At 43.8% G+C, this 26,249-nt stretch overlaps 1 protein-coding gene across 2 annotated transcripts in view; it reads left to right on the top strand.

The window, feature by feature from the left end:
- The first annotated feature begins 7,298 nt into the window (after positions 1-7,298).
- Positions 7,299-26,249, top strand: part of SMYD1 (SET and MYND domain containing 1) — a 37,936-nt gene continuing 18,985 nt past the window's right edge. For both annotated transcript variants that reach the window (XM_060117532.1, XM_060117531.1), the window contains exons 1-3: positions 7,299-7,435; positions 21,554-21,730; positions 24,038-24,251. In XM_060117532.1, coding sequence (XP_059973515.1) covers positions 7,299-7,435; positions 21,554-21,730; positions 24,038-24,251 — 528 coding nt within the window. The remainder of the gene's footprint in view (positions 7,436-21,553; positions 21,731-24,037; positions 24,252-26,249) is intronic.

The raw sequence follows: 26,249 nt of genomic DNA, 5'->3' as shown, positions 1-26,249 counted from the left end.
ATGAGCTATCCGTTCTCCTTTCATAAGACTATGAGCCTATTTCCCATTTTTGCTTTTACAGACAGTGCTGCTTTAAGCTTCTTGGGCAGTCTCCTTGTGCACACACCTGAGAGTTTCTCTGGGGTTTATACTTAGGAGATGCTGCTGCTTTTTAACTAGGAGGGCTCAATAATACCCACCTCAAAGGGTGCTGTGAAAACCTATGAGGTAGTGCAAATAAAGCACAATTTCAAGCATTCAAACATTAATTCTTGCTGTTAGACTATCTCTCAAACGTATATGAAAAGCTGGGACATAAAGGGTCATAGTCTGGTGCCAGAATGATAAAGAAGTACCGTACATGTGCTTCTGTAGCTCCCAGAACACCTGGCCGATTGTAATTTTCTGCCCATGTCATGCTGTTTCTTCACCTCCACATCTCTGCTCCTGCTGCTGTGTCCTTGGGCTTGAAATGGTCTCCTCCAGTTCTGGTTCTCCACCTCCGCACTTATCCCTGGCTGCTACTTCTCTGAAGCCTTCCCTGATTCCTCAGGCTGCCTTGAGTACCCTTTCCCCTTCGCCTCCTACATCTCTCTCACCATCTTTCTATGCTTTCCCATAAGCCTCTCTAAATGGTCAATGTCTTAGATACAGGGCCTACATTTTAATCATCTTTGTATCGGGGCACTGAGTATAGTACCTGGTATGTGTGCTTATACATGCATGTGGAATGGGTGAATTTAGGAATTCTTGGGAGGAAAGCAGTCAGGAGCTAAGGATTTCTAAGAGCCAACGGACATACGATGGAAGCAACTGTGCTGCCTGAGTAAGAACACAGGGACCAGAGAGAGTGTAAAGTTTTGTCAATGATGTAATTATACAGGACATAATGGACTATTCAGGAGGGAGCCTGCTCCTGTCGTTCTGGAATGTGAGTGCTAGGTGTGCACAAGAACTTCTTTGATCCTGTGATTATGCAATGAGTGACTAAATCAGCCAGTGAACACACTTGAAAGCAGTGAGCAACCCCTGGCTTATTTAACACTGCTAGGCATTAGCTGTTATTGGTCTAAAGCAGGATTGGCAAACTTCTTCTGTAAAACGCCAGACAGTAAATGTTTTTGACTTTGTGGGCCATATGGTCTTTGTTGCAAATATTCAACTCTGCTGTTGTAGTGTGAAAGCAGCCATAGAAAATATGTAAACAAGCGAGTATGGCTGTTTTCTTATACAATTTAATTTGTCATCATTGAAATTTGAACTTCATATAATTTTCATGTGTCACAAAATAGTCTTTTGACTTTTCCCCCCAACCATTAAAGAAGGTACAAACCGTTCTCAGTTCACAGGCCCAAAGGAAACTTGTTGACCCCTGGCCTAAATGAATCTTAGCTCGGGTATGAAGGAAGGTCGAATCCAATGATAAAGGGCTGTTCTTTTACTGAAAAAGGCCTTAGAAAAAGATTTTAAATCTTGCAGCTCCCTTGATTTGCCACCAGATGGTGGTCCCTGCAGATGTGTGACTCAGACAGTGAGTCTTTCATCAGAAGGGATGATTGGAGTTTTTCCAGGTTGTGGTAGATCAGCCAGTGCGGTATTATCACAGGTGCACAAACTATCTCAATGATTCAAAGCGGTTACTCGAGGTTTCATTTCTCCACCTTCACACTTATTTGTACATATTCCCTGAACTGCAGCATATCCAACTGAAGGGAACACAATCATTCTCTTAAGACCTCTGAGATTATTTGCTTGAAGATCCAGGACAATAATACAAATACACAATATGGTTAAAGATTTTAGGACTGCAGTGTGAAATCTGGGAACAGATTCTACCCAAGATGAAAGTTAACCAGTGGAGCTTATAGTAAGGGCTACTTGAAAGCCATGTCTAGTCTTGTGATGTTACGCTAATAACTCCAAACAGCCCTCAGTCCTGTCCTCTCCACAGCACCTCTTTCTACCTTTTTTTTTTTTGGCTGCACTTAGTTCCCTGACCAGGGATTGAACCCATGCCCCTACAGTGGAAGCACGGATTCTTTTTTTTTTTTTTTTTTGCGGTACGCGGGCCTCTCACTGTTGTGGCCTCTCCCGTTGCAGAGCACAGGCTCCGGACGTGCAGGCTCAGTGGCCATGGCTCACGGGCCCAGCCGCTCTGCGGCATGTGGGATCTTCCCGGACCGGGGCACGAACCTGTGTCCCCTGCATCGGCAGGCGGCCTCTCAACCACTGTGCCACCAGGGAAGCCCGAAGAACGGATTCTTAACCACTGGACTGCCATGGAAGTCTAACCTTCTGCCCTTAAGGTTCAAGACTGGGGATCCAGCATTACCCTTGCTTAGCACATGCTGCCAACAGTTGCCCCCCACCTTCTTTAGGGTATGGGAGTACTCAGTAGCCATAATAATTAATGTCCTTGGCATGTGTGTGTGGCCTGAGTGGGGAGGGAAGTTCAGCTAAAATAGAGGTAAATGGGACCATAATGGTCACTCTCGTCACCCCTTGTCTGGAATCTCCCAGCTCAGACCACTCTCCTGGACCAGGGGTCCTTTGACTTGAACAGTCTCATTTTTCTTCTTTTCTCACCACCCTTCGTTATCCAGATACACCAAAGAAAGAGACTGGATGGTTATTAAAATCATTAACAGTGGAAAAAGTTCCTATCTTTTTGGAGCAGAAAAGGGCTCAACAGAAACATGCTTGTGAGGGTCTGTGAAGCTCAAGTTTACGACCTTAACTGCTAAACCACATTGCCATATGGTTATGTCCACTCTGGCCTCCTAGTTTGCTCTCTCAGGAAATGCAGAATGAATCTACTGCTTCTTCCATACGGTGATGCATGACACTGAAGAAAGTTCTCATGTCCTTCCTGAATCTTTCCTTCTCTGGCTAAACAGCCCCAGTAGAGCAATAAGAAAGGCTTTCAAAACTCTAGATGTGCTTTTCCTCATGACGAAGACCAGCAATTCTCGATGGAGGCAGTTCCACTAGTTAGGGGGCATCTTAGAAACGTGGGGGTAACTTTTGGTTGTCATGATGATTGAGAGGTGCTACTCACGTATTGTGGGCAGGGCTACGGCCAGCAAGAGAGGTTTGCATCCCAGTGGGGGGAAAAAAGAACTGGAAGGAGGCAGGTGAGCAAAAAACATTTACATAGGATTTGTGTTAATACGTAATATAGCAGGGCCCTGTGCTCCCTTCCCTATCACCAGCCTGATAACTAGAGCCGATATCCCCTGTCTCACTGGTCCTGGCCAGAGGTGCTGGATGTCTGGGAAACAAGGGACAGCCCTGTACGTTAAAGTTTCTCTGCCCGTCCTATACAACTTCAGATATCCAGTTGTGTATTTCACTTATGTAAAATTGTTACCAAACTCAGGTTCGGCTGCTCGCCGCTCAAAAGCTAATAATTGGAGAGGCAAGTGTCAGTAGAAAGGAAGGATACTTTAATCAGAAAAGATGGCAATCTGGGGAAAAGTTGGACTCACGGCCAGAGGCCAACTTTGAAGATTCTGCTCAGCTGCGACAGTTCTTAAAGGGGAGAAAGGGGAAGAATCTCAGTGAATCATCGAGGCAGGAGGTTGGGTTCTGCATCATTCTCCGTTAGGTAGACTGGCTGACTCTTTCTTCGGATGTGATCTTGCCTGCATGATCTACCTGCAGGATTGCTTAAGGGGGCTGTTGGGGGTAGAGAGCTAGTCATTTGTTAACTGTTTAATTCTGCAGTTTTACATCTTTTTATCTAGGAAAAATATCAACAGATTAGACAAAGCATGGTGTGCATTCAGGAGAACATAAGTCAGGAGTTAGGTTAAATTGCCTAGTGATCTCATTCCTATAATTAGGTTCTTTCAAGGTTAGAGGGGAACAGAAATGGGCAAACAGGAAAGGGACAAAAGAGCTGCTTTCAAAATCTTGTTTATAATTATCTGAGTCTAGAACTCTGTTTTATGTAATCTTAGAGCAGTTTTTGTAAAGTTTTAATATACAGTAAATTTTCCAGGAAGACAACTTTTTGTTAACTGAAGAAAGATTATACTTTCTTTCATTCAGAACTTACTAGGAGTCATTCACCATTTCAGAAAATCATGTCACAGACAACAATGCCTTTTGTGGTATTTGTGTTCCCCAAATCAATCTACATCTTTAGCCCTCACTACCATAGTGATTCTACTTAGAGGTGCAAACATCTGACTACTTTATCATGTTTTCTACTGTAGTTGTACTCAAGCATGTGTCTTGTGAGCACATTGACATATTTAATTTACAATGAATATATATATACTTTTATTATAATTTAACTTTCATTTTTATTTCTCCCTTATTAGGTTAGACCAGTGTCTTAGTCCATTTGACCTGCAATAACAAAATAGCAAAAACTGGGTAGTTTGTAAACAACAGAAATTTATTTCTCACATTCCTGGAAGCTTGAAGTCTTAGATCAGGGTGCCAGCATGTTTGGCTGAAGGTTCCCTTCCAGGTCACAGGATTCTCCATGTGTCCTCACATGGCAGAAGAGAAGGGCCTAGGGCATCTCTCTGGAGGCTCTTCTATAGGCGCTATGTAATCTCATTCATGAGGGCTCCACCTTCATGATTTAAGTATCCCCAAATGTTCCACCTATTAATACCATCCCCTTTGGGGTAAGGATTTCTACATATGAATTTGGTGGGGGACACAAACGTTCAGACTATAGGAGTTAGTAATTTATGTTTTTTAAGTTTAAGAACTACTATTATTATTATTATTATTATTTTGCGGTACGCGGGCCTCTCACTGTTGTGGCCTCTCCCGTTGCGGAGCACAGGCTCTGGATGAGCAGGCTCAGCGGCCATGGCTCACGGGCCCAGCCGCTCCACGGCATGTGGGATCCTCCTGGACCAGGGCATGAACCTGTGTCCCCTCCATCGGCAGGCGGGCTCTCAACCACTGCACCACCAGGGAAGCCCAGCAAAAGGGATTTTATATAATACTTACTATAATGATAAACTAAGTATAATACTTTAAGTGTTAGTTTCCTATTGTTGCTGTAACAAGTTACTTAGTGGCATAAAATAACAAATTTACTATCTTAAAGTTTGCTGGTCAGGAGCCAGAAATGGGATTCATTGGGCTTAAATCAAGGTGTTGTCGGGGCCATGCTTCCTTTGAGGGCTCTTGAGGGAGCAGCTGTACCCCTGCCTTTTCTAGTTTCTAGAGGGTGCCAGCATTTCTCTGCTCATAGCCCCTTCCTCCAATTTCAAAGCCAACAGTATAGCATCTTCAACTGTCTCTCTGACTCTGACCCTCTTGCTTCCACTGTTACATCTCCACCTGACTCTGATCCCCCTAACCTCCTCTTATAAGGATTCTTGTGATTCCATTGGGTCCTCTTGGACAATGCAATCCAGGGATAATCTCCCTCTCTCAAGATACTTAATTTAATCACATTTGCAAAGTCCCTTTTGCTATGTAAAGTATTCACAGGTCTGGGGAGTAGGACCTGGATATCTTTGGGGAACCATTACTCTGTCTACCAAACTTTAATAAAATAATTCTTGTTGTTCTGCTAAGGTTGAGACTCAGTTGAAGCTAAAGCACTGGGTTTGATGCTCCCTCTCTCTTTCTGACTTGGGGCAGGTAGATTTCTTCCTTGACCTTGGCTTGGGCTGAACCTGTTCCAGGGGTATAAATGTCCAGAGAAGAACACCACCATCCCTGCCAGGCTGAGCTCTTAGCTCCCAAGGGTGGACTCTGGCTGTTGCCAGGCAATGTGGATGCAGGCATTCATTTGAAACTCACCTAAAGAACTCCTTTTTAATCATTTTTTTTCCCTGAGAGCATGTGATGCTTACTTTTGGGGGCACCCAGTTTTAAAGGTCTTAATGTGTTTTGGTCTTTTGGATACATCAGAAGTCAGAGTTATTCTCTGGTTCCAGGGGCTATGTGTTATGACCTAAAAATTGGGATACATGGTCTGACAGAGGATTCTGCACCTGCTTCCAAGAGTCAAAGAAGTTTCAGGAGATGCAATTTGGTTAAAGACACATTAGAATTTCTAGCATATCTTGATGGTTTGGGGAAGGTAACGTGACAGAATAAATAAAATAAATTTGCTATCATTTAATAAGTTCTGTACTAAGTACCAAGTGCTGTGCTATGTCCTTTGTATATATTATCTCATTTACCAGTGAGGTAGAAATTATCACTCTTGTTTTACGGGTACTATCTCAAAGTTGTCCTAGTAGGCCCAAAAGTCAAACACAGATCTATGTGACTCAGAAGCCAGTGCTTGTAAACTACTACACTCACAGAAACCCGGAGCACAGACATCTGTAAACAGAGGCATCCCTGAAACTAAAAATATTACCTTGAAGATAAGCCATAGCTCCAGATCTGGAAATGTCTTTCTTTTCAACATCAGTGAGAGCTGCCTGGAGATCAAGATGAGTAGCATTTAGTTCAACAGAGATTTTAGAACAATCCTTCCAATATCCTCATTCCTGGGAAAGAAGAAGGTATTGGTATTTTTCTGGCAGCAGACACCCATTTAAGGGAGATTTGATAGAATGATAGACACGAGGGTTTTCATTTTCAAGGCCTACCTCCTCTCATAATACAACCTGAGTAATACATCATCAGGGAACGCTCAGACCTCTGTGCCCCAGGTGGGGATGTTGTGGGAGCCCCAGGTAATACTGGAGAAGAGGGATGTCTCTTGGAACCTAAATAGTACTGTTATATACACGGCAAAGGGGTCAATTTAGCATCGGCAGCTTTCTGCCAACAATCTGCCCGTGGGGGAGGGAGCACGGAAACAAGGGGCCCATCTCACTTGAGAAAGTCCAAGCCTGACAGCTGAAGGGTCCCAGAGCAGCAGGCATCACCTCGCCTCTTCTCTTGGACCATTTCAGCTGTCTGCTTTGGATTGACAGAGGCATCTGGCTGCTAAAAATACCCTACTGACCAAGTGCTGCCTATTCCAACTACAGCTGAGCATGACTGCAATCCAGGACTTAACTACTCCTTGCAAAGGAACTTTTCAAAAGTTTTCAGGCCCAATTTGAGAAGCACACCAGCCCATGGTCATTTTCGACTTTGTCAGTTTTGCTGGGCGGTGAATGGGACCCTTCCCAGGTCACTGTCCTCTGGCCCATCCCCGTCTCCAGGAAAAGAGGCAGGGGGGAGTGAGGGCCCAGTGGCTGAGAGGGGATAGTGAAGGGGAGGTGCCTGTCCATTTATAGTCTTGCTGTTGGGATGCTGAAGGTGCTGAAATAGCAGCGAGGACAAGGGACTTGGCTCAGTGTTAGATATCTGCTGAGCTGCCCGAAGGTTCTGAGATGACAATAGGGGGAATGGAGAACGTGGAGGTCTTCACTTCTGAGGGCAAAGGCAGGGGTCTGAAGGCCACTAAGGAGTTCTGGGCTGCTGACGTCATCTTTGCCGAGCGGGCTTATTCCGCAGTGGTCTTTGACAGGTACGGAATGTGGGTTGTTGTCTTCTTTTCTCCCATTGGTTTGGCCGGTGCCACATTCTCGAATACTTTACTCTCAAAATCAGCAGGGAAAGGGATACAGTCCATGTGACCATTGATAACGCAGGGCACTCGGACAGCTAAGTGTTTGCTGGCATGACTGTTTCTGCAAAGAGTCATGGCCAATGGGATTTGCTCTGGTGCCCAGGAGGGTTGCGAAGGTGAGCAAAGGCTTTGGGGCATGCTCTCAGAACACCAGTGAACTTGGTTGAGTGGGAGTGCTGTGTGTGGAGAGGGTGGAGGGACAGGGAGTGGAGAGGTGGGTGTGTTGCCCTAGGAAATGTTCGTGTATGGAAGGCTCCATGTTTTTAGCTTCTGAGGTGTAATAAATATATTAGAGGATTAAGTAATTGCTGAGACTTTAAAAAAGTAATTGTAAATACACAAGTAACTCTGGAATCCACTTACCTTTAAAAATTAGAATATCTCCAATGAACTGGAATCCCCTTTCAGCTTTATCACCCCATGTCCCAGTCCCCTCTGTCTTTCTTCAGAGGTAACCCTTATTATGATTTTAATGTGTTTCCTTCTAGAATGTTCTTGTACTATTATATATATCTCTATCTATCTATGTATCTATCTATCTATGTACCTGCCTGCCTATGTTTATCCGTACTTATCAAGAAGTATAGCTGTAGTTTGTCTGTTTTTTCTTTTTAACAGAAATGGTGTCATACTTCTTTTATTTTTCTGGCTGCGCCAGGTAGCTTGGGGGACCTCAGGTCCCTGACCTGGGCTTGAACCCGGGCCATGGCAGTGAAAGCCTGGGATGCTAACCACTAGGCCATCAGAGAACTCCCAATGGTATCATACTTTAGATGTCATTCTGGAACTTGCTCTTTTCACCCAACAACATGTTTTGATATATATCCTTATGGGAATTATAAGTCTATAGCCACTTCTTTTAAATCCTCAAAGATCTGTGTTTTTCCTGCCCACATGTAGATCTATCCATGTTGACACATATGCTATATGGACTGCTGTGGATTTTAACTGCTGTGGCTTTTCTACCCTATGAATATATGAACTTTTGAAAATCTATTCCCCTATTGAGAGACATTTGGTGGTTTCCAATTTTTCATAAAAACAAACATTTCTGTGATCAAAATCCTTGATTTTGTCCACTTGTATACATGTGTGATTATTCTCTAGGATAAATGGCTAGAAGAGGAATCACTGTGCCATAGGGTGTGCTGTTTTCCATTTTAATAGGATCTCCAAAGTGGCTCTATTAACTTACATCCCCATTTCCCCACAATCCTGTCCATATGTGACCACCAAACTTTTAAAGTAGTACTAAACCTTTCTTTATTAACACAACAAAACAAAACCCTGCACTGTGATAAAATTATGACCGTATTCTCTGAGCCCCAGAACTGGGGTGACCTGCCTGATGTTGAAGTGGTCTGAATTAAGATGGCCTTTGATAATCTAGGTTTTGTGATTGGCTCATTGTATGACCATCCTGAGAATAGGCACGGCTTGTCAGAGATAATTTGAGTAACATCCAAATTCTCATTTCTTCCAGCTTATCAAGACCTTCAGGGAAAAGGCAGTGAACAGAGTATACGGCTAGCTACAGCTGAAGAATTTAGGGGGGCTGAGATGACAGTAATACCTCTTCAAGGGGAGCGTGTCTTTATTTACTTGTGTGTGTGTGTTGGGGGCAGTTGAGGAGTCAGTCGGATTCAGAATTAAGACATAAAAAGCTAGAAACACAGGAACTCTGAACAATCATCTTGTTACTATTGCTGAGTTGCCACCTTGCCTTTTATGGAACACCTCTGTGGGTGTCTCCAATTCCCTCAAAGCCAAGATAGCCAATCACCTTTCGTTTTCAAGAGCGTTTGGAATTGAGCAGGTTTTCCTTCCATTACAAGACTAAAACTTAGGAAGAAAAAAAATGTATCTTTTTTTTTTTGCGGTACGCGGGCCTCTCACTGTTGTGCTCTCTCCCGTTGCGGAGCACAGGTTCCGGACGAGCAGACTCAGCAGCCATGGCTCACGGGCCCAGCCGCTCTGTGGCATGTGGGCTCTTCCCGGATCGGGGCATGAACCCGTGTCCCGTGCATCGGCAGGCGGACTCTCAACCACTGCGCCACCAGGGAAGCCCCCCCAAAAATGTATCTTCACACGAAGCTAACATTAACATTGTTGTCTATTTCCTTCCAGCTTATTTGAAAACATAGATTTCATTTGTACTATTAGCTGGGATCTTATAAACTATCATGGCTTTTCATTTAATGATTTAAGTACCTTCTGTGTTACTATACTCTCTTCATAAACATAGTATTTAACGGCTGCATGCTTTTTGACCACTCCTTTATAACTGGACATTTAGGTTGTTTACCTGTTTTTCTTACTATAAAGAATTCATCATTCATTTGAAGTAATAACTGTTTGCTATGGACATTTTTGTTTGTATCTCTTGGTGAACAGATACATGAGGTGAGTATCCTAGGAGTGGAATTACTGATTCATAATATATGCGATATTCAGCTTTAAAATATAATGCTGATGGGCTTCCCTGGTGGCGCAGTGGTTGACAGTCCGTCTGTCGATGCAGGGGACACGGGTTCGTGCCCCGGTCCGGGAAGATCGCACATGCCGTGGAGCGGCTGGGCCCGTGAGCCATGACCACTGAGCCTGCGTGTCCGGAGCCTGTGCTCCGCAACGGGAGAGGCCACAAGAGTGAGAGGCCAGCGTACCGCAAAAAAAAAAAAAATAAAATAAAAAAATAAAATAAAATATAACGCTGCACTGTGTCATGCTGACTTGCAAGTTGAATTGCATCTTTGCTAGAATAGACTGGGCTTAGCATTAAGAGCAGCAATCCAGGCCTTTATAATATAGTCCTTAGTCTGGTTAGGATCTCTTTAATTTTTCTTGTTGGAAAAACAGCTGGTCTGCTTAAACATAAAGGAGCAAGAATAAAAGAGAGATAATCCATTCAGACCTGGCAAATGTGTAGCAGTTGGGCTACCATGATCCCTGGCAGACATGGCTAATCAATCAGGCAACTCCTTTCTCCTGAACTCCAACTTGGCCTCAGAGTTCTTTCTAGCAGGGTACTCCAGGGAGCCACTGCTAATCAACAAAAACTGGTATTTAAAAGAAAGCCTATTTGCCATCCCTTTTAGGTATTTTGGGTTGGGTGCTGGAAAGGGATGAAGGCGAAGTAGGTGGGTAAGGTCAATTTACCAAGGAGTTGTTTTTCATGGATTTGGTCTTTCAAAATGGATGAGACCCCAGGGGTGGTGAAGGGGCTGTTCAAGGTTTCTCTCTGTCCTTCTAGCTCTGTACTTTGAGGGTTCCCAGTTCTAGGGAGGACAAAGAATAGGAGCTCCATGATTCCTTAGCCCGACTGATCCTGCTTATTTCTGCATGAGGCGGGACTAATCTGGAAATTCATTATGCTCTCTTGTATAGATTTTTAAAAAACTTATTTTAGAAAATATAGGAAAACCAAAGTAAGAAAATAAAAATTCTCTGCAACCTTAGCATTTACAGAAAACTACTGTTAACCTTCTGGTATATATCATTACAACTTTTTTTTTTCTTTAAAAATTGAGGTATAATTGACTTCTTACAATTCTTTTATGCAAATATGATGCATATAAAATATTTTATTGATCCCAGCGATTTGTAGGTGGAGGGTGGTGGTGGGAGAAACACTGTATTAAATGTATACCTTGATCATAAAACGCTTCCCTAAATTCAAGGGAAATTGTATACATGTGTGATTATTCACACATGTATTTGGGGGAGGTTATTTTACAATGAAAGGAATGTGACACAACACAGTATTTTATCAATTCCAGAATACATGTTTCATTTTAACATCTCTGAAATCATGATGTATCCTAAAATTTATGGCTCATTATGATTTAATTGGGAGCATTTTGATGCTGTTGTTTCTTAATGGTAAAAAAAAGTAGTGCATTTAATAATTGACGATATCTTAGATTCAATGTAATTAACATATACATTTTTTCTTTACACGAAAGTGGAAGTATTGTGCAACTTGTCTTCTTTACTTCACGATATATTGTGAGCAACTTTCCAAAACTTTATTATCCTTTCAAAGCATTTTTAGTGACTGTATAATATCCCTTTTTTTGACTGTTGTCCATCAATTTGACAAGTGTTATATTTTGGATATCAAGGTTCTTTCCTACTTTTCCTAGTAGACCTTTCCTTATGTCTCTGATTATTTATTAAAGATGAACTAGAAATATATATTTTGGATTCAAAAGACATTTTTAAGGCTCTTAATATAGGTCTCCAAATCACCCCACCAAAAGGGATCAAGCCAGTTTTCTCCATGAGTAGTAGAGCATTTGCCTCTCCTTCCCAACTCTGGCCAACATGGAAAGCTATCTTTTACTTTTGTATTTTCCACCTTAATGTTTAAAACTTATTTTAGCATTATTTTGTTTTGAAATTTCTTATTATTATTAGGGAGATGAAAGGTCCTTAAAAATATGTTTATTGGGGAATTCCCTGGAGGTCCAGTGGTTAGGACTCTGAGTTACCACTCCTGGGGGCTCAGGTTCAATCCCTGGTTGGGGAACTAAGATCCTGAAAGCTACATAGTGCAGCAAAAAAAAAAAAAAAGTTTATTGGTCGTTACATTTCTTCTTTTGTGATTTGTCTATTTTATATTGATGCCCTCATTTTAAAATTATGTGTAGCTCATTTGTTTATTACTTCTTAATGTTCAAGACTTCTAAATTTTCTGAATTCTTTTGCATCATTTTGGTTTCTTAGTCATTGGATTTCTTTTCTTTTTTTAATATTTATTTATTTGTTTGGCAGCACTGGGTCTTAGTAGCGGCAGGTGGTGTCTTTAGTTGTGGCATTCAAACTCTTAGTTGTGTCATGTGGGATCTAGTTCCCTGACCAGGGATTGATGCCAGGCCCCCTGCATTGGGAGTGTGCAATTTTAGCCACTGCACCACTAGGGAAGTCCCCAGCTCATTGGATTTCAATTCTTTTATAGTCTTCAATTAGTTTTGACTTTCTTTAATTTTTCATGTCTTTTATATTTAAAACTATCCATTTTTCTCATTTTACATGTATCCTTTAAAATGATGTCTAAGCTTTAAGTTTCTTTTTTTTCTTTCAGTTTACTTTTATTCCAGTTACTTACTGTCATTGCATCTTTCATTTTCCTTTTTTAGCTTATTTAGTTCATTTTACATCAAATGGAATGAGAAGATAAATGGTTTTAGTCTTAAGTGTGACTCAAGCCTCAGCAAGGAGATTGGATCCTTATCTTTTCTGTGCTTGGTCTTGGAAGGACCCTTCCAGCCCTCTGAAGTACAACCTCCATCTTTTCCAAACTGTAAAAGCAATCAGTTGGTTAACCCAATTGACCCACAGACTAAGTAAGGTCCATGGGGCACAATTTATTACAATATGAATAAAATCACATCATCACCATCACCTTCAAACAATACCCACAACCAAAAGGTACATGGTCAGCCTGGAATAGATTCCAAAGAATTCACCAGGGGCATGAAGTTGAAGCATGTTTTACAGTAACATTGAAATACTTCTCCTAATAGCCATCTACCAATAACAAACTGTTATTTTCAAGAAAGAGGGTTATGAACTTTTTCTTTCTTTTTTTTTTTTTTTTTTTTTTTGCGGTACACGGGCCGCTCACTGTTGTGGCCTCTCCCGTTGCGGAGCACAGGCTCCAGACGCGCAGGCTCAGCGGCCATGGCTCACGGGCCCAGCTGCTCCGCGGCATGTGGGATCCTCCCGGACCGGGGCACGAACCCGTGTCCCCTGCATCGGTAGGCGGACTCTCAGCCACTATGCCACCAGGGAAGCCCTGAACTTTTTCTTTTTTAATTGACAGAAGAGTAAGAAATGGACACCTTGAGCAGAAGATACAGAGTCATATTTCAGGTCAAAATGGGAGAGAGAAAAAGTCCTAGCCAGAGCTCAAGCCATTTAAGAAGGTCTTAGATATCCTTACCTTTAGAGACACCAACTCACAACATGTCAAAGTGTAGTTTTGCTTACCACTTCTGAATGGACTTTCATAACGCTGCTTTTGAAATTGTTATTAAATTCCAGTTTGCATTTTTGTTTTTGTTTAAAAAAAATTTGGAACTATTAAGAGGTGTTATCAGTCCCAATCCTTTTCTGGGCCACCTGCAAGCTTTTAGGCCTTTGACACTGAGCTTCTATTGCCTGATAGGTAGAACAGGGGTGTTGGCACAGTCTGGAGATGGAAAGGGCTATTTTCAAGGTTGTATATTTCCTGGTGACAACCTGACAGAGGTGAGGTGCACGAAGAGTCAGGCCATAGAGGGGAATTGAGTCATATGACCCTGAGGATCTCTTCCAGCCTGAGATTTCTGGGTTGCACCATTTCTTCAGTACATGCAAAGGACTCCAGTGCAGGAAGAGAAGGGTGCTAAGCTAATATAGGAATAAAGCTTGTTCTGATTATTATTTTATTTTAGCATCAAATACAAGATATGGCATAGGAAATGTGCTTGTGGGCATCTCTAGAAGCCAAAAATACTATTTGATTATTCTTTTTTTAACAGCCCCAGATGTCTTGAATTTAGAGTATATCTAGCCTACTGGTTCCTAACCTGAGTCCATGGATCCTTAGCTGAGGAAACACCTATAATTGGAGGATCAAAGTTTATGTGGATGTGCGTGCATGCTTTTTATTTCTGGGGAGAAAGTTATCTCTTTCAAAATGATCCTCAACCGAGAAGTTTGAGACCCATTGAATTCATACAATCCTCTCTTACAGATGAGGCTTAGTGAGGCTTTCCCCAGGTCACAGGAGTGAGTCATAGGGCAGGTATGAATCTCCCAGGATCTTGTCCGTCATCATTTCTCACTGCCTCCCATCCCCTGACACACAAGTGGGCCCAGCATTGCCTACTTAATTTTCTTTTGTTCTTGTTAGTCCAATTAATATTATTTAGCCTTAATAAAAGAAAGAATACACACCCATCAATTTCAGAAGAATAAACACCTCGTTCTGGGGCTTGAGAATGGTTAAATCCAAAAACTCATAGGCAAGAAATAGAAATATACATGTGATTATACAGGAAAAAAAGTGTTTATAATAACAAACCAATGTATTAGTTTCCTACTGTTGGTGTAAAAATTACTACAAATTTAGTGGCTTAAACAACACAAATTTATTATTGTACAATTCTGGAGGTCAGAGATCTGAAATGCGTCCACAGGACTACGTTTCCTAGACTTTTCTAGCTTCTACAGAATGACTGCACCCCTGGGTTTTATCTTCAAAGCAGCTACATAGCCTCTTCTCCTCCTCTGACCTCCTGCCTCCTTCTTATTAGGACCCTTGTGATTATGTTAGGCCACCCAGATGATTCAGGATTATCTCCCCATCTCAAGGTCCTTAATTTTAATTATACCTGCAAAGTCCCTTTTGCCATGTAAGGTAATTCACAGTTTCCAGGATTAGGACATTGACATTTTTGGGGGGCTATTTTCCAGCCTACCACAACCAATAATATAAATTTCCTATTAATCCAATTTATCACAAAGATGTTAAGAAGTGGCAAAGATAGTGGATTTTTTTAAGTTCTTGACTAGCTCCTAAATGATTCTGTTTAAAGAGTTGAAAGTGCCCAAGAGAATATGAGAATATCTATCTATCTGTCTATCTGAGTAGGGAAAAATAAAGATGAGAACATGAGAAAAATAAAGGTATTTTAAAAGAAATTACTGTCAGCTGGGCTTTTGAAAATCAAACCAACTATGAGCTTCTTCAGGTCCCGTGGAGAGAGTTGGGCTTTCAGCCCATGTAATTCTATGTGGGGCTGTGGGAACACGAAAATTAACCATGGCATATGCACAAACGCAAGTGTAGCCTTTAATCTGGTAACAGCTGGTGGGTAGGTGGTGGGGGATAAATGATGCTATAAATGGAAATAATTTAATAAAGGGATTAGAGAAATTCCTGAACAGATAGTTCAGAAAATGAGTAACTGTGAAAGTATTCAAGTTACAGCCTTAAACATTGGCACTTGATTTTAAGGATAACCACAGTAGATTTAGAAATATGCTTTTAATTTGGTGCTTTAATTTAGCTGTGGAGGTCAGACATGTCGAAATGTCATATGACCCGTTGTGAGCTGTGTTGCTAAATTTTGTTAACTAATCCTTCAATGCAGAAGTTTGGGGATAATAGCATTTTAAACATAGATTAGGTCAAATGCCATGTTGTCGCCATAACAATGTCACCTTCAGATGTGTTCTGAGCCTGGGAAGAGGGGTTTGGTCTCAGGTAGAATGTGGGAGATGCATCCAGGTCTGAGTGGGGCGTGTGAGCCTTGTCCTGGGAGTTGCGGCAGAGAAAATCTTTTTTTTTTTTTTTTTTAATTATTTATTTATTTACTTATTCATTTATTTATGGCTGTGTTGGCTCTTCGTTTCTGTGCGAGGGCTTTCTCTAGTTGCGGCAAGTGGGGGCCACTCCTCATCGCGGTGCGCAGGCCTCTCACTATCGCGGCCTCTCGTTGCGGAGCACAGGCTCCAGACGCGCAGGCTCAGTATTTGTGGCTCACGGGGCTAGTTGCTCCGCGGCATGTGGGATCTTCCCAGACCAGGGCTCGAACCCGTGTCCCCTGCATTGGCAGGCAGATTCTCAACCACTGTGCCACCAGGGAAGCCCAGAGAAAATCTTGAGAAGTGCTATTTTAATGAAAGAGATGTTAAAAATAAATAGGTAATCCCTAGGTCTGACCTAGGGATGCAGTACCACCTAACTTCTGCTAAGGTACATAATCATGCAAATGTGAATCCAGTGATGCCCCTTAAGTGTTGACGCGGACCATTTGAAAAGGACATTAGGTAGATGCCATAGGGAAAAGAAAGTGTTTTTCCCTATGTGGCCGTGTTTCTCCTCTCTGCAGAAGCCTCCAGTGGCTTCCCTCTGCTGCAGAATAACGACTTGCTACTGAGAGTTGCATTCCAGGTCCCCCACAGTCCGGTCATTTTTCCAACACTTTTTCCCCCATACGGTGCATCCTATGATCTGGTCAAACAGCTCCTCCTCTCTCCTATATGTGCCTGCCCCGACTCCTCCCCCCATGGAAGCCTTTGATTCGTGCCAGTGCCTCTCCATGGTGGAAGAATTTGACCTTCTGAGTACAACTCAACTCATTTTTAGAGGGTCAGAACAGTGCCTCCCCCACTCCTCGGTGATCACCTTCCCAGATTCCTCCCTCCCTCACCTTGAACCCTGCAGCAGGTTCCCAGCACTCCTGGATGGCATGCCTCACCTTGCTTATATGTGTTTATGCCCCAGCCCAGCCTTGGGACTGCTTGAAGGCAAAGTTTGTATCTTCTTTATCTTTAAGGCCCTCTGTCATCTAGCTCAATGCACAGCACATAATAGAAGCTCAATAAATATTTTTAAATAAACTTAAACTTTTTAAATTTACTTTTTAAAATTGAAGTATAGTTAAAAAAGAATATGAATAAAAACAAAAAATTTAAAAAATTGAAGTATAGTTGATTTAGTATATTATATTAGTTTCAGGTGTACAACATATTGATTCAATATTTTTATAGATTATACTCCATTTAAAGTTATTACAAAATAGTCTATATTTCCCTGTGTTGTACCCTTATGGCTTATTTCTTTATAGCTTATTTATTTTATACATAGTAGTTTGTACCTCTTAATCCCATACCCCTATCCTGCCCCTCCTACTTTCCCTCTCCCCACCGGTAACCACTAGCTTGTTCTCTATATCTGTGAATCTGTTTCTGTATTGTTATACTCATCCATCTATTTTATTTTTTAGATTCCACATATAAGTGATAACAAACAGTATTTGTCTTTCTCTCTCTGACTTACTGCACTAAGCATAATACCCTCTAGGTCCATCCACATTGTTGCAAATGATGCCCAATAAATACTTGTAAAAGAAGAAAGATGGGAAGGAACAAGGAAGAAAGACGGAATTTAAAATATTGTATAGTTCTCTGGGTACTTGAGGGATGTGATGTTCTTTAAGACATGTGCCCTCCCCCTCGATTTTTGAGGGGAGACCACTTTGCAGGATGAGAGTTTTTAAGCAGCCCAGGAAGCCAGCACTGCTGGTCCAGTTCTCTCTGGCTGTGCCCTTAGAGGTCTCATTCACCTTGCAGGCACCTTCTATTTGCATTTATCTGTCCAGTAACTGGTTATTTCCATACAAGGAGCTGAGCAACAGCTGCCTTTCCATCCCACTTGACTCTGACAGATGACATAGCCCAGGGCTGCAGAGCAAAAAGTGAGTGGTGACCACTGGCTGCGGCAGGGCACACTCAGGGCTGCAGGCAAAGTAGGTAGGCTTGGTGGCTTCCTCTGCCTTCTGTGCTGGGAGCAGTGTCAGCCCTCAGGGACCCCTATGAGAATACTATCCCTGTGAGGATAGTGATGACCTGTACTCTAAAGGGTTGTTGTGAAGGTTTAGCACAAGAGAATTGCTAAAAAACATCTCTTTCAATGGCAAAGCATTGTGTGAATGGGACTCTTGTGGGGACTGGAAAAATGAGACTAAGGAGGAGAAACAAGGCTTGGTGAAGGTCACCAGTTAAGCTGGCTGGAAGAAGCACTCTTTCTTCTGTAATCTAAAAAGTGGTTTTACGTGGGGGAGGGATAAACTGGGAATTTAGGATTAACAGACACACCTACTATATATAAAACAGATGAACAACAAGGACCTACTATACAGCACAGGGAACTATATTCAATATCTTGTAATAACCTATAATGGTAAGGAATCTGAAAAAGAATATATATTATATATATGTATGTATAACTGAATCACTTTGCTCTATACCTGAAACATTGTAAATCAACTATACTTCAATAAAATAAATAAATTAAAAAGTGGTCTTAGAACTTTAATTGAGGTATAGTTGATGTATGATATTATACAAGTTACAGGTGTACAATATAATGAGTCACAATTTTTTAAGTTTATACTCCCTTTTTAGTTATGATAAAATATTGGCTATATTCCCTGGGTTGTACAATATATCCCTGTAGCTTACTTTATACCTAATAGTTTGTATCTCTTACTCCCCCACCCTTATATTGCCCCGCCCCCTTCCCTCTCCACACTGGTAACCACTAGTTTGTCCTCTATATCTGTGAATCTGCTTCTTTTTTGTTATATTCACTAGTTGGTTGTGTTTTTTTAGATTCCACACATAAGTGATATCATATAGTATTTGTCTTTCTCTGTCTTATTTCACTTATCACTTACCTCTAAGACATCACGTCTTTTAGATGCTCTCATGGTGGGGAAGTAAAGAAGGGCTGGTATTTCTATCACGTAAGTACCCTTGGCCCCCTACTTATAGGTTCTCTTCCAGTTGGGAAGTCTTCCTCTGTGGTGGCTGCCTGGGAATTAGTGGGTGCTGGAGGAGAGCAGGTGCTCAGAGATCACCTGGTCCAACCTCTGACACCTACTGAGGACTCGTTCTGTGTCAGGCTCTTCGCTGCTACTTTACACGTTGTTTCACTTAATCCTTGAATCACTCTGAGAGTGGAAGAATTTTGGAACTTCTTTGTAATTTTCTTCTTGCTTGAGTTTTTTAAGATACCAAGTACGTTTCATTAAAAAGTAATAGTGGGACTTCCCTGGTGGTGCAGTGGTTAAGGGTCCACCTGCCAGTGCAGGGGACGTGGGTTCGATCCCCAGTCTGGGAAGATCCCACATGCGGCACAGCAACTAAGCCCGTGCGCCACAACTACTGAGCCCGCGCGCTTAGAGCCTGCGAGCCACAACTACTGAGCCCACGTGCTTAGAGCCCACGAGCCACAACTACTGAGCCCGCGCGCTTAGAGCCCACGAGCCACAACTACTGAGCCCACGTGCTTAGAGCCCATGCTCCGCAACAAGAGAAACCACCGCAGCGAGAAGCCCACACACCCCAACAGAGTAGCCCCCGCTCACAGCAACGAGAGAAAGCCTGGGTGCAGCAACGAAGATCCAACGCAGCCAAAAATAAATAAATAATTTTTAAAAAATTAAAGAAAGATAATAGTCATTTGTCTAAATGATATCAAGATCTAAGTGTTGCTATTCTCATTTTCACATAAGGAAACGAAGGCTCAGAGAGGTTAGGGTACTTGCTTGAGGTCACACAGTCAGTAGATACTGGAATCAGGGGCTGAACTCAACTCTGACCTACTCCAGGTCTGACTTTCTGTAAAGTCATCCCACCACCAACAAAAAGAGATGGAGACCAGAAAGACAAGCTTTTTTTTTTTTTCATATAAACTTCCGCTTCCTGCCTACCTGACACTTCCATACATGCTGCCCCCCTCCCGCCCCCAAGAAAGGGTAGAATTTAGGTTATCTCTCATATCTACATTCATGCTACTTAAAGTTGCAGCATCAGTAACACCTTGGAGCTTGTTAGAAATGCAGAATCTCAGGCCCCACTCCAGACCTGTTGAATTAGAACCACATGATCTCTGATGATGTGCACGCGCACTAAAGCTTGAGGAGCCCCTCTCTGCATCAGACACACCCTCTTCCTTCTTCCTAGTTCCAGCCTCGTGGCTAAGCCTTACTGGCAGGTGGGGTGATGGAGAGAACGGTCAGCCTCATCTCAAGGAGATCTAAATTAGGAGATAGCTCATAATACTTCCTGGATTTCACCAGCTTTCAAAAATGGACTCTAAGTCCTAGAAAAATTGTGGAATGAGATTTAAACAGGTGTGTGAGCCTGTAGAAAATAATTTGGTGGTTAACATTTGGAACCCACTATGTGTTCACTAGGAGAAAAATCATTTCAGATTGATCACATTTTCTTTTCATGAAAAGTAATTAAACGTTTATTATAGCAAAGTGATTGTAAAGACGCTCATGAGACAATATGAAGGTGAGATATTATTGAACTGATAGTTGCACCGAGTCAAGGCCTGATAAGGGATAATATGCATGATTGTAAAGGTCTCTCCATCACCCAGACTGGGGTGAAATCTATATTGGAGCATCTTGGGTCTCTGTCCCCAGCCTTCTCCTGGTCAAAGTAGCAGTAGCGGCATAGTTATGATGCGCTGCGGATTCTGTGCAACTGTAAGTATGCCAGGGTAATTCCACTCTTCCTCTCTCGTTGGGAAAGCTTAAGGGAATGCAAGGGAGAGAGGAAGACATTATTATGGGAATAACCTTGAATCTACTGTAAGTTATAAATAAGCACTAACCTTTCATGCCCTTGAGTACTTTCTGACTAGTAACAAATTACTAGCATCACAGCAGATGGGGATACAGCAGTTTGTGAGGTTGGCCACCCATCACTTCCACTCTCTCTCTGAGTCAGGAGAATACATCAGATAACATCTGTGACATCAGTAGCCTTGTCAATCTTTACTCCTGCAAAACACACAGAACTATGACATACATCATAACGTGTAGACTTCATTTTGTGTAAAGCATGTCATGTTTCATGTCCCATCATATTGTAAGTAGTTACGATATTTTTATTGTTTGGGGAAAGGGACATTCCATTTCAACAATGAGAAGAATATGTCACACAGTATGCCCTCTCCAGGGCCACGGTGCAAATGACGTGACTTTTGGCAAGAGGACTGGGAGGAATTTCCACCCACTCCCTTGGCTTAGAAGACTTCCTTGGTTCCTCCAGGATCTCCTCTTTGTGATCCAGGAATACCCTGTGCCCCTCTCTATTATAGTGGTGCTTATGCTGCATGGTGATCCCAAGTTCAAGTGTTCGTCCAGCAACTTGTGGTATTCCCGGGGGCTAACGCATAAAGGTTGTAAATCTACGACCTCTTGCTGAATTAAATTGAAGGGCTTATACGAAGAGCACAATAAAGTTCCCTACATTGGTTTCACCGAAAAATATCTGCCAAAAGCATAGTTACAGCTAGAGGGGATCTTTGGAAACCCAAGCCCCTCATTTTGAAAAATGAGAATCTGAAGCTTAGAAAGACAAGGACAGCCAGTACCCGAACCCCAGTCTCCCCAAAGCCAGTGTGGTGTCCCCCAGTCACAGGTTTTCTCCCTCCGTTTCCAGCCTTGTGAATGTTGTGTGCCACACCTGCTTCAAGAGGCAGGAGAAGCTCCATCGCTGCGGGCAGTGCAAGTTTGCCCATTACTGTGACCGCACCTGCCAGAAGGATGCTTGGCTGAACCACAAGAATGAGTGTTCGGCCATCAAGAGATATGGGAAGGTGCCCAATGAGAACATCAGGTCAGAGCTGGGCCCCGGGGTGGGGACTGGGATTTCCAAATGTCAGGCGGGGGATGGCGGCAGGGACAGCATGCCCAGGTCCAAGCAAGTTGGGATGAGTGCAAATCAGGAAAGAGTCCCAAAGAGACAGGATATAGTCACTTCTTCCGTGCTCTCCCTTGGTCTGGGAAGCCCATCTATGAGGGGATCTCCAGTGGAGCGGCAGACTTGTTCTGTGCGGCTCCCCAGTGTTTAATTTTTTTAAATTTTTATTTTATTTGTTTATTTATTTTTGGCCGTGTTGGGTCTTTGTTGCTATGTGCAGGCTTTCTCTAGTCGCAGCGAGCGGGGGCTACTCTTGGCTGCGGTGTGGGGGCTTCTCATTGCGGTGGCTTCTCTTATTGCGGAGCACAGGCTCTAGGCTCATGGGCTTCAGTAGTTGTGGCTCGTGGGCTCAGCAGTTGTGGCTCGCGGACTCTAGAGCGCAGGCTCAGTAGTTGTGGCACACGGGCTTAGTTGCTTCACGGCATGTGGGATCTTCCAGGACCAGGGCTCGAACCCATGTCCCCTGCAATGGCAGGCAGATTCTCAACCACTGCGCCACCAGGGAAGCCCCCCGATATTTAATTTTTAAAAATTGATCTGACTGTGTCAAAAAATTAATGAGTGGCAGAGAGTCACCAAAGTGTCCCTTGGTCACAGGCTTTATCTTGTGGGCATGGGCTGCCTAACAGTTAACAAGTGGGCCTTCTCTGCCCTCAGAGTGAAGTAAGGCCCTCTGTGTCATACTCAAAGTTCTGTACTTTCTATGCTGTATGGCACGGGGAGATCAGCTTTGTGACGACCTAGAGGGGTGGAATGGGGAGGGTGGGAGGGAAGCCCAAGAGGGAGGGGATATAGGTATACATACAGCTGATTCACTTTTGTTGTACAGCAGAAACTAACACAACATTGTAAAGCAATTATAATCTAACAAAGATGTAAAAAAAAAAAAAAACCTCCCCAAAAAACAAAGTTCTGTGCTTTCCAGGGCCCTCCCTCTTGTCCCACGTTAACATCCCCCACTTCTCCTCCTCTCTGCTCCTTCCAGATCAGGCTTTCCTTGCCTCGGCTCCCTGCATATGCACGTTTGGGGCTGCCTCAGGGCTTTTGCTTATACTGTTTCCCCTCCTAGATTGTCTTCTCTGCCTTCTCTCTATCTAATCATTAAGAATGTGAATAAGTTCACACATGATGTGGACATCCACTACCTCACTTTGTCTCCTAAACACCTCTGTGTTGGAGGAGGTCATGGAGAGGACATGACTTCCGGTTGACCTGCAAGCTGGACCCAGGTAATCAGAGGCTCTTCATCCCCTCCCCTGTCCTTGGAATGTGCTCGCTTGCCTTCCCCGCCTCCCAGAAGCTGCCCAAGAACATGGCATTGAGATAGTAATGCAGTGTTGAAATCATCTGGAAGGTAGGACTGAACCCAGTGAAGGCCTCTTTATAAACTCTAAGATTTGGCTGGCAGGGGCCAAGATCTTTTTATCTGTGGCCGCCCAAGACAAGCCTCCTAAGTAAGTCCCCTGCTGATTCAAACTGCCACCCACCAATCTGGAGCTGTCTGCCTCTCTTCCTGCCCTCTGTGGATGGGGGCCCGTGTGTGAACCAACACTCTGCAGGTTAGCACGGCAGGGGATACATATTACCCTCACTTTACTTGCCACTGGAGAGCTTCAGGGAGGTCAAGTGACTTGCCCAGGGTCACACAGCAAGAAGTGGAGTCGTCAGACTCCTTCTCCAGTGTTCATCTTAGCCGCACAGTCAGGAGAGACCCAGGCTGCCGCACCTCACTGTGTCCCCAGACCCCTCCCATGATTACCCAGACCCACGTGACCCGGCTTCTGCCCACCTCTCCACCTTTATGTGATTTCCTCTCCTGGCTCCCTAGCTCCAGCACCTTCCTGTGTCTAATCTCTTTCCCTGTTCCTTTGTAGTCGCTGCTCTTTCCCCATCTGCACAGGGCGGGCGCTTGTTCACTCCGCTGGCAGCCAGGGGGTGCCTTGTCAAGCCTCCCCTGATCACCTTGGTTTCCCCTTCCCCAGCCGCTCCCTATCAGGTCACCCTGTTTGATTTGGGTCATAGCACTTAACAGTAGTTTAGATTATCTTTTCATCTTAGGTCTCCCCTACTCTAAGAAGCTTCATGCTACAAGAAATTCCATCCGTCTAGTTCAAAACGGTGTCTTGGGCCCGACACTGGGCCGGGCGTGCGCTAGACACTCAGCAAGCGTTTGTTGAATGAATGACCGCAGCGAGGCCTCTCTAACCCCGCCCCTCTGCGCAGGCTGGCGGCGCGCGTCATGTGGCGGGTGGAGAGAGAGGGCGGCGGGCTCACCGAGGGCTGCCTGGTCCCCGTGGACGACCTGCAGAACCACGTGGAACACTTCGGGGAGGAGGAGCAGAAAGAGCTGCGGGGGGACGTGGACACTTTCCTGCAGTACTGGCCGCCGCAGAGCCAGCAGTTCAGCATGCAGTACATCTCGCGGATCTTCGGCGTGGTAAGGTTTCTCCCACAGTGGCCTTGGGGCTGGGCTGGCGCCTGGGATTGGCCCTGGGATTGGCCGACGAAGGACCTTCCAGATGCTGCCCGGTCGGAGTGGAAGGGGAGGCCAAGAGAAGCGCTGGAGGGGGGACAGCGACCTCACATGACGAACTTTCACCCAGTTCTCTGGTCTTCCTTTACTCTGAGGTCATGCCTGCCGTGGCTGAAGTCAGCACCCCAGGCGTAAACTACTCATTAGCTCTGAGCGGTAGATTTTTTTTTTTTTTTTTTTTTGCGGTACACGGGCCTCTCACTGCTGTGGCCTCTCCCGTTGCGGAGCACAGGCTCCGGATGCGCAGGCTCAGCGGCCATGGCTTACGGGCCCAGCCGCTCCACAGCATGTGGGATCTTCCCGGACCGGGGCACGAACCCGTGTTCCCTGCATCGGCAGGCGGACTCTCAACCACTGCGCCACCAGGGAAGCCCTGAGCGGTAGATTTTGATGGTGATTTACCTTCTCGTTCGTCTGCACTTCCTATATTTTCTCTTCTCCACATTGAAAACGAAGACCCAGTCACTATCCCTTCTTGCCCACCAGTCCCTTTGGAAGTAAGTCTCTTCCTTTTCCCACATCTGATGTGCTGATCGTGGGGAACCAGGGAGAGGAGAGTAGGGGCTTTCTGGAGGGCACTGCCTTCAGCAACCTATCCAGGCCTCTTGAAGCCATGAGGGTTCGGGAGGACGGGGTGGGAGCCCAGGGGCTCAGCAGTCTCAGGCCGTGGGCTATGGGGGCATGTCTCCCATCTGGCAGGCCCGGCCCCTTGTGGGGTGCTGGTGAGTGGGCTGAGGAGGGGGTTATTGTGATTACAGTAGCATGATCACACTCAGCATCTCTCACCATGTGCCAGTGCTTCTGTAATAGCGAGAGTTCTCCAGAGAAATAGAACCACAGGATGTACTTCATGTGTGTGCATGTATGTACATATATATATACATATAGTATATTATACTCTATGCATTATATTATGGATAGCATATATATATATTATATATGGAGAGAGAGAGAGAGAGAGAGAGAGGGGGAGAGAGAGAGAGAGAGAGAGAGAGAGAGAGAAGGAGATTTATTTTAATGAACTGGCTCTTGTGATTGTGGGGGCTGCTGGTAGGCCATCAGGCTGAAGACCCAAAGAAGAATTGCACTTCAAGTTCAAAGGCAGTCCACAGGCAGGATTCCTTCTTGCTCAGGGGCAGTCAGTCTCTGTTCTATGAAGGCCTTCAACTGATTGTATGAGGCCTATTTCCATTGTGCAGGGTAATCTGCTTTACTCAAAGTCTACCAATTCAAATGTTTATCTCATCCAAAAAGCACCTTCACAGAAACATACAGAATAATGTTTAACCAAATATCTGGTCACCCCAGCCCAGCCAAGTTGACAGAAAATTAACCATCATAGCCTTCCAGATATTATTTTATGCAGTCTTTACAAAACAAGATGAAGTCCATGGTTTTAACATTCCTATTTTATAGAACAGAAAGCCTAGGGCCAGAGAGGTTACAGGACTTCCAAAGGTCACACAGTGAGCTGGTGTCCAAGGAAGGTCTAGAAGCAGTCTGTCTGATGCCAGAGTTTCTACTCTCACATGTGGAGTTTCTGTGCTCCACAGCCTTGGTGTGAATGGGTGTCATAGACTATCTTGAGTATCTCTAAGGTGGTCTGGGGACTACAGCCAAGGATGGTGTAATCACCAAGGTGTAGAGCTGAAAGGACCCATAAAGATCATCTAGTCTAACTTATTCAACCTACAGATGGGAAAATAAGAGAAGAAAGAAATTTGCCCAAGGTAACACAGCTTATTAGTGGTACTGACGGGCTTAACTTCATGTACTTGCTGAATGCCCAATAAGATTGATGGAGAAAGTGACTATCCTCCAGTATCAATAACAAATAGCTATGTACTATACAGATCAGTATATATCTATAAATGTATATTGTGTTATAAATATTATGGATAG

Source organism: Mesoplodon densirostris, chromosome 14 (genome assembly GCF_025265405.1).
Source record: "Mesoplodon densirostris isolate mMesDen1 chromosome 14, mMesDen1 primary haplotype, whole genome shotgun sequence".
Lineage (NCBI taxonomy): Eukaryota > Metazoa > Chordata > Mammalia > Artiodactyla > Ziphiidae > Mesoplodon > Mesoplodon densirostris.
Note: the sequence above shows the minus strand (reverse complement) of the source record. Positions and strands in the feature narration are given on the sequence as shown.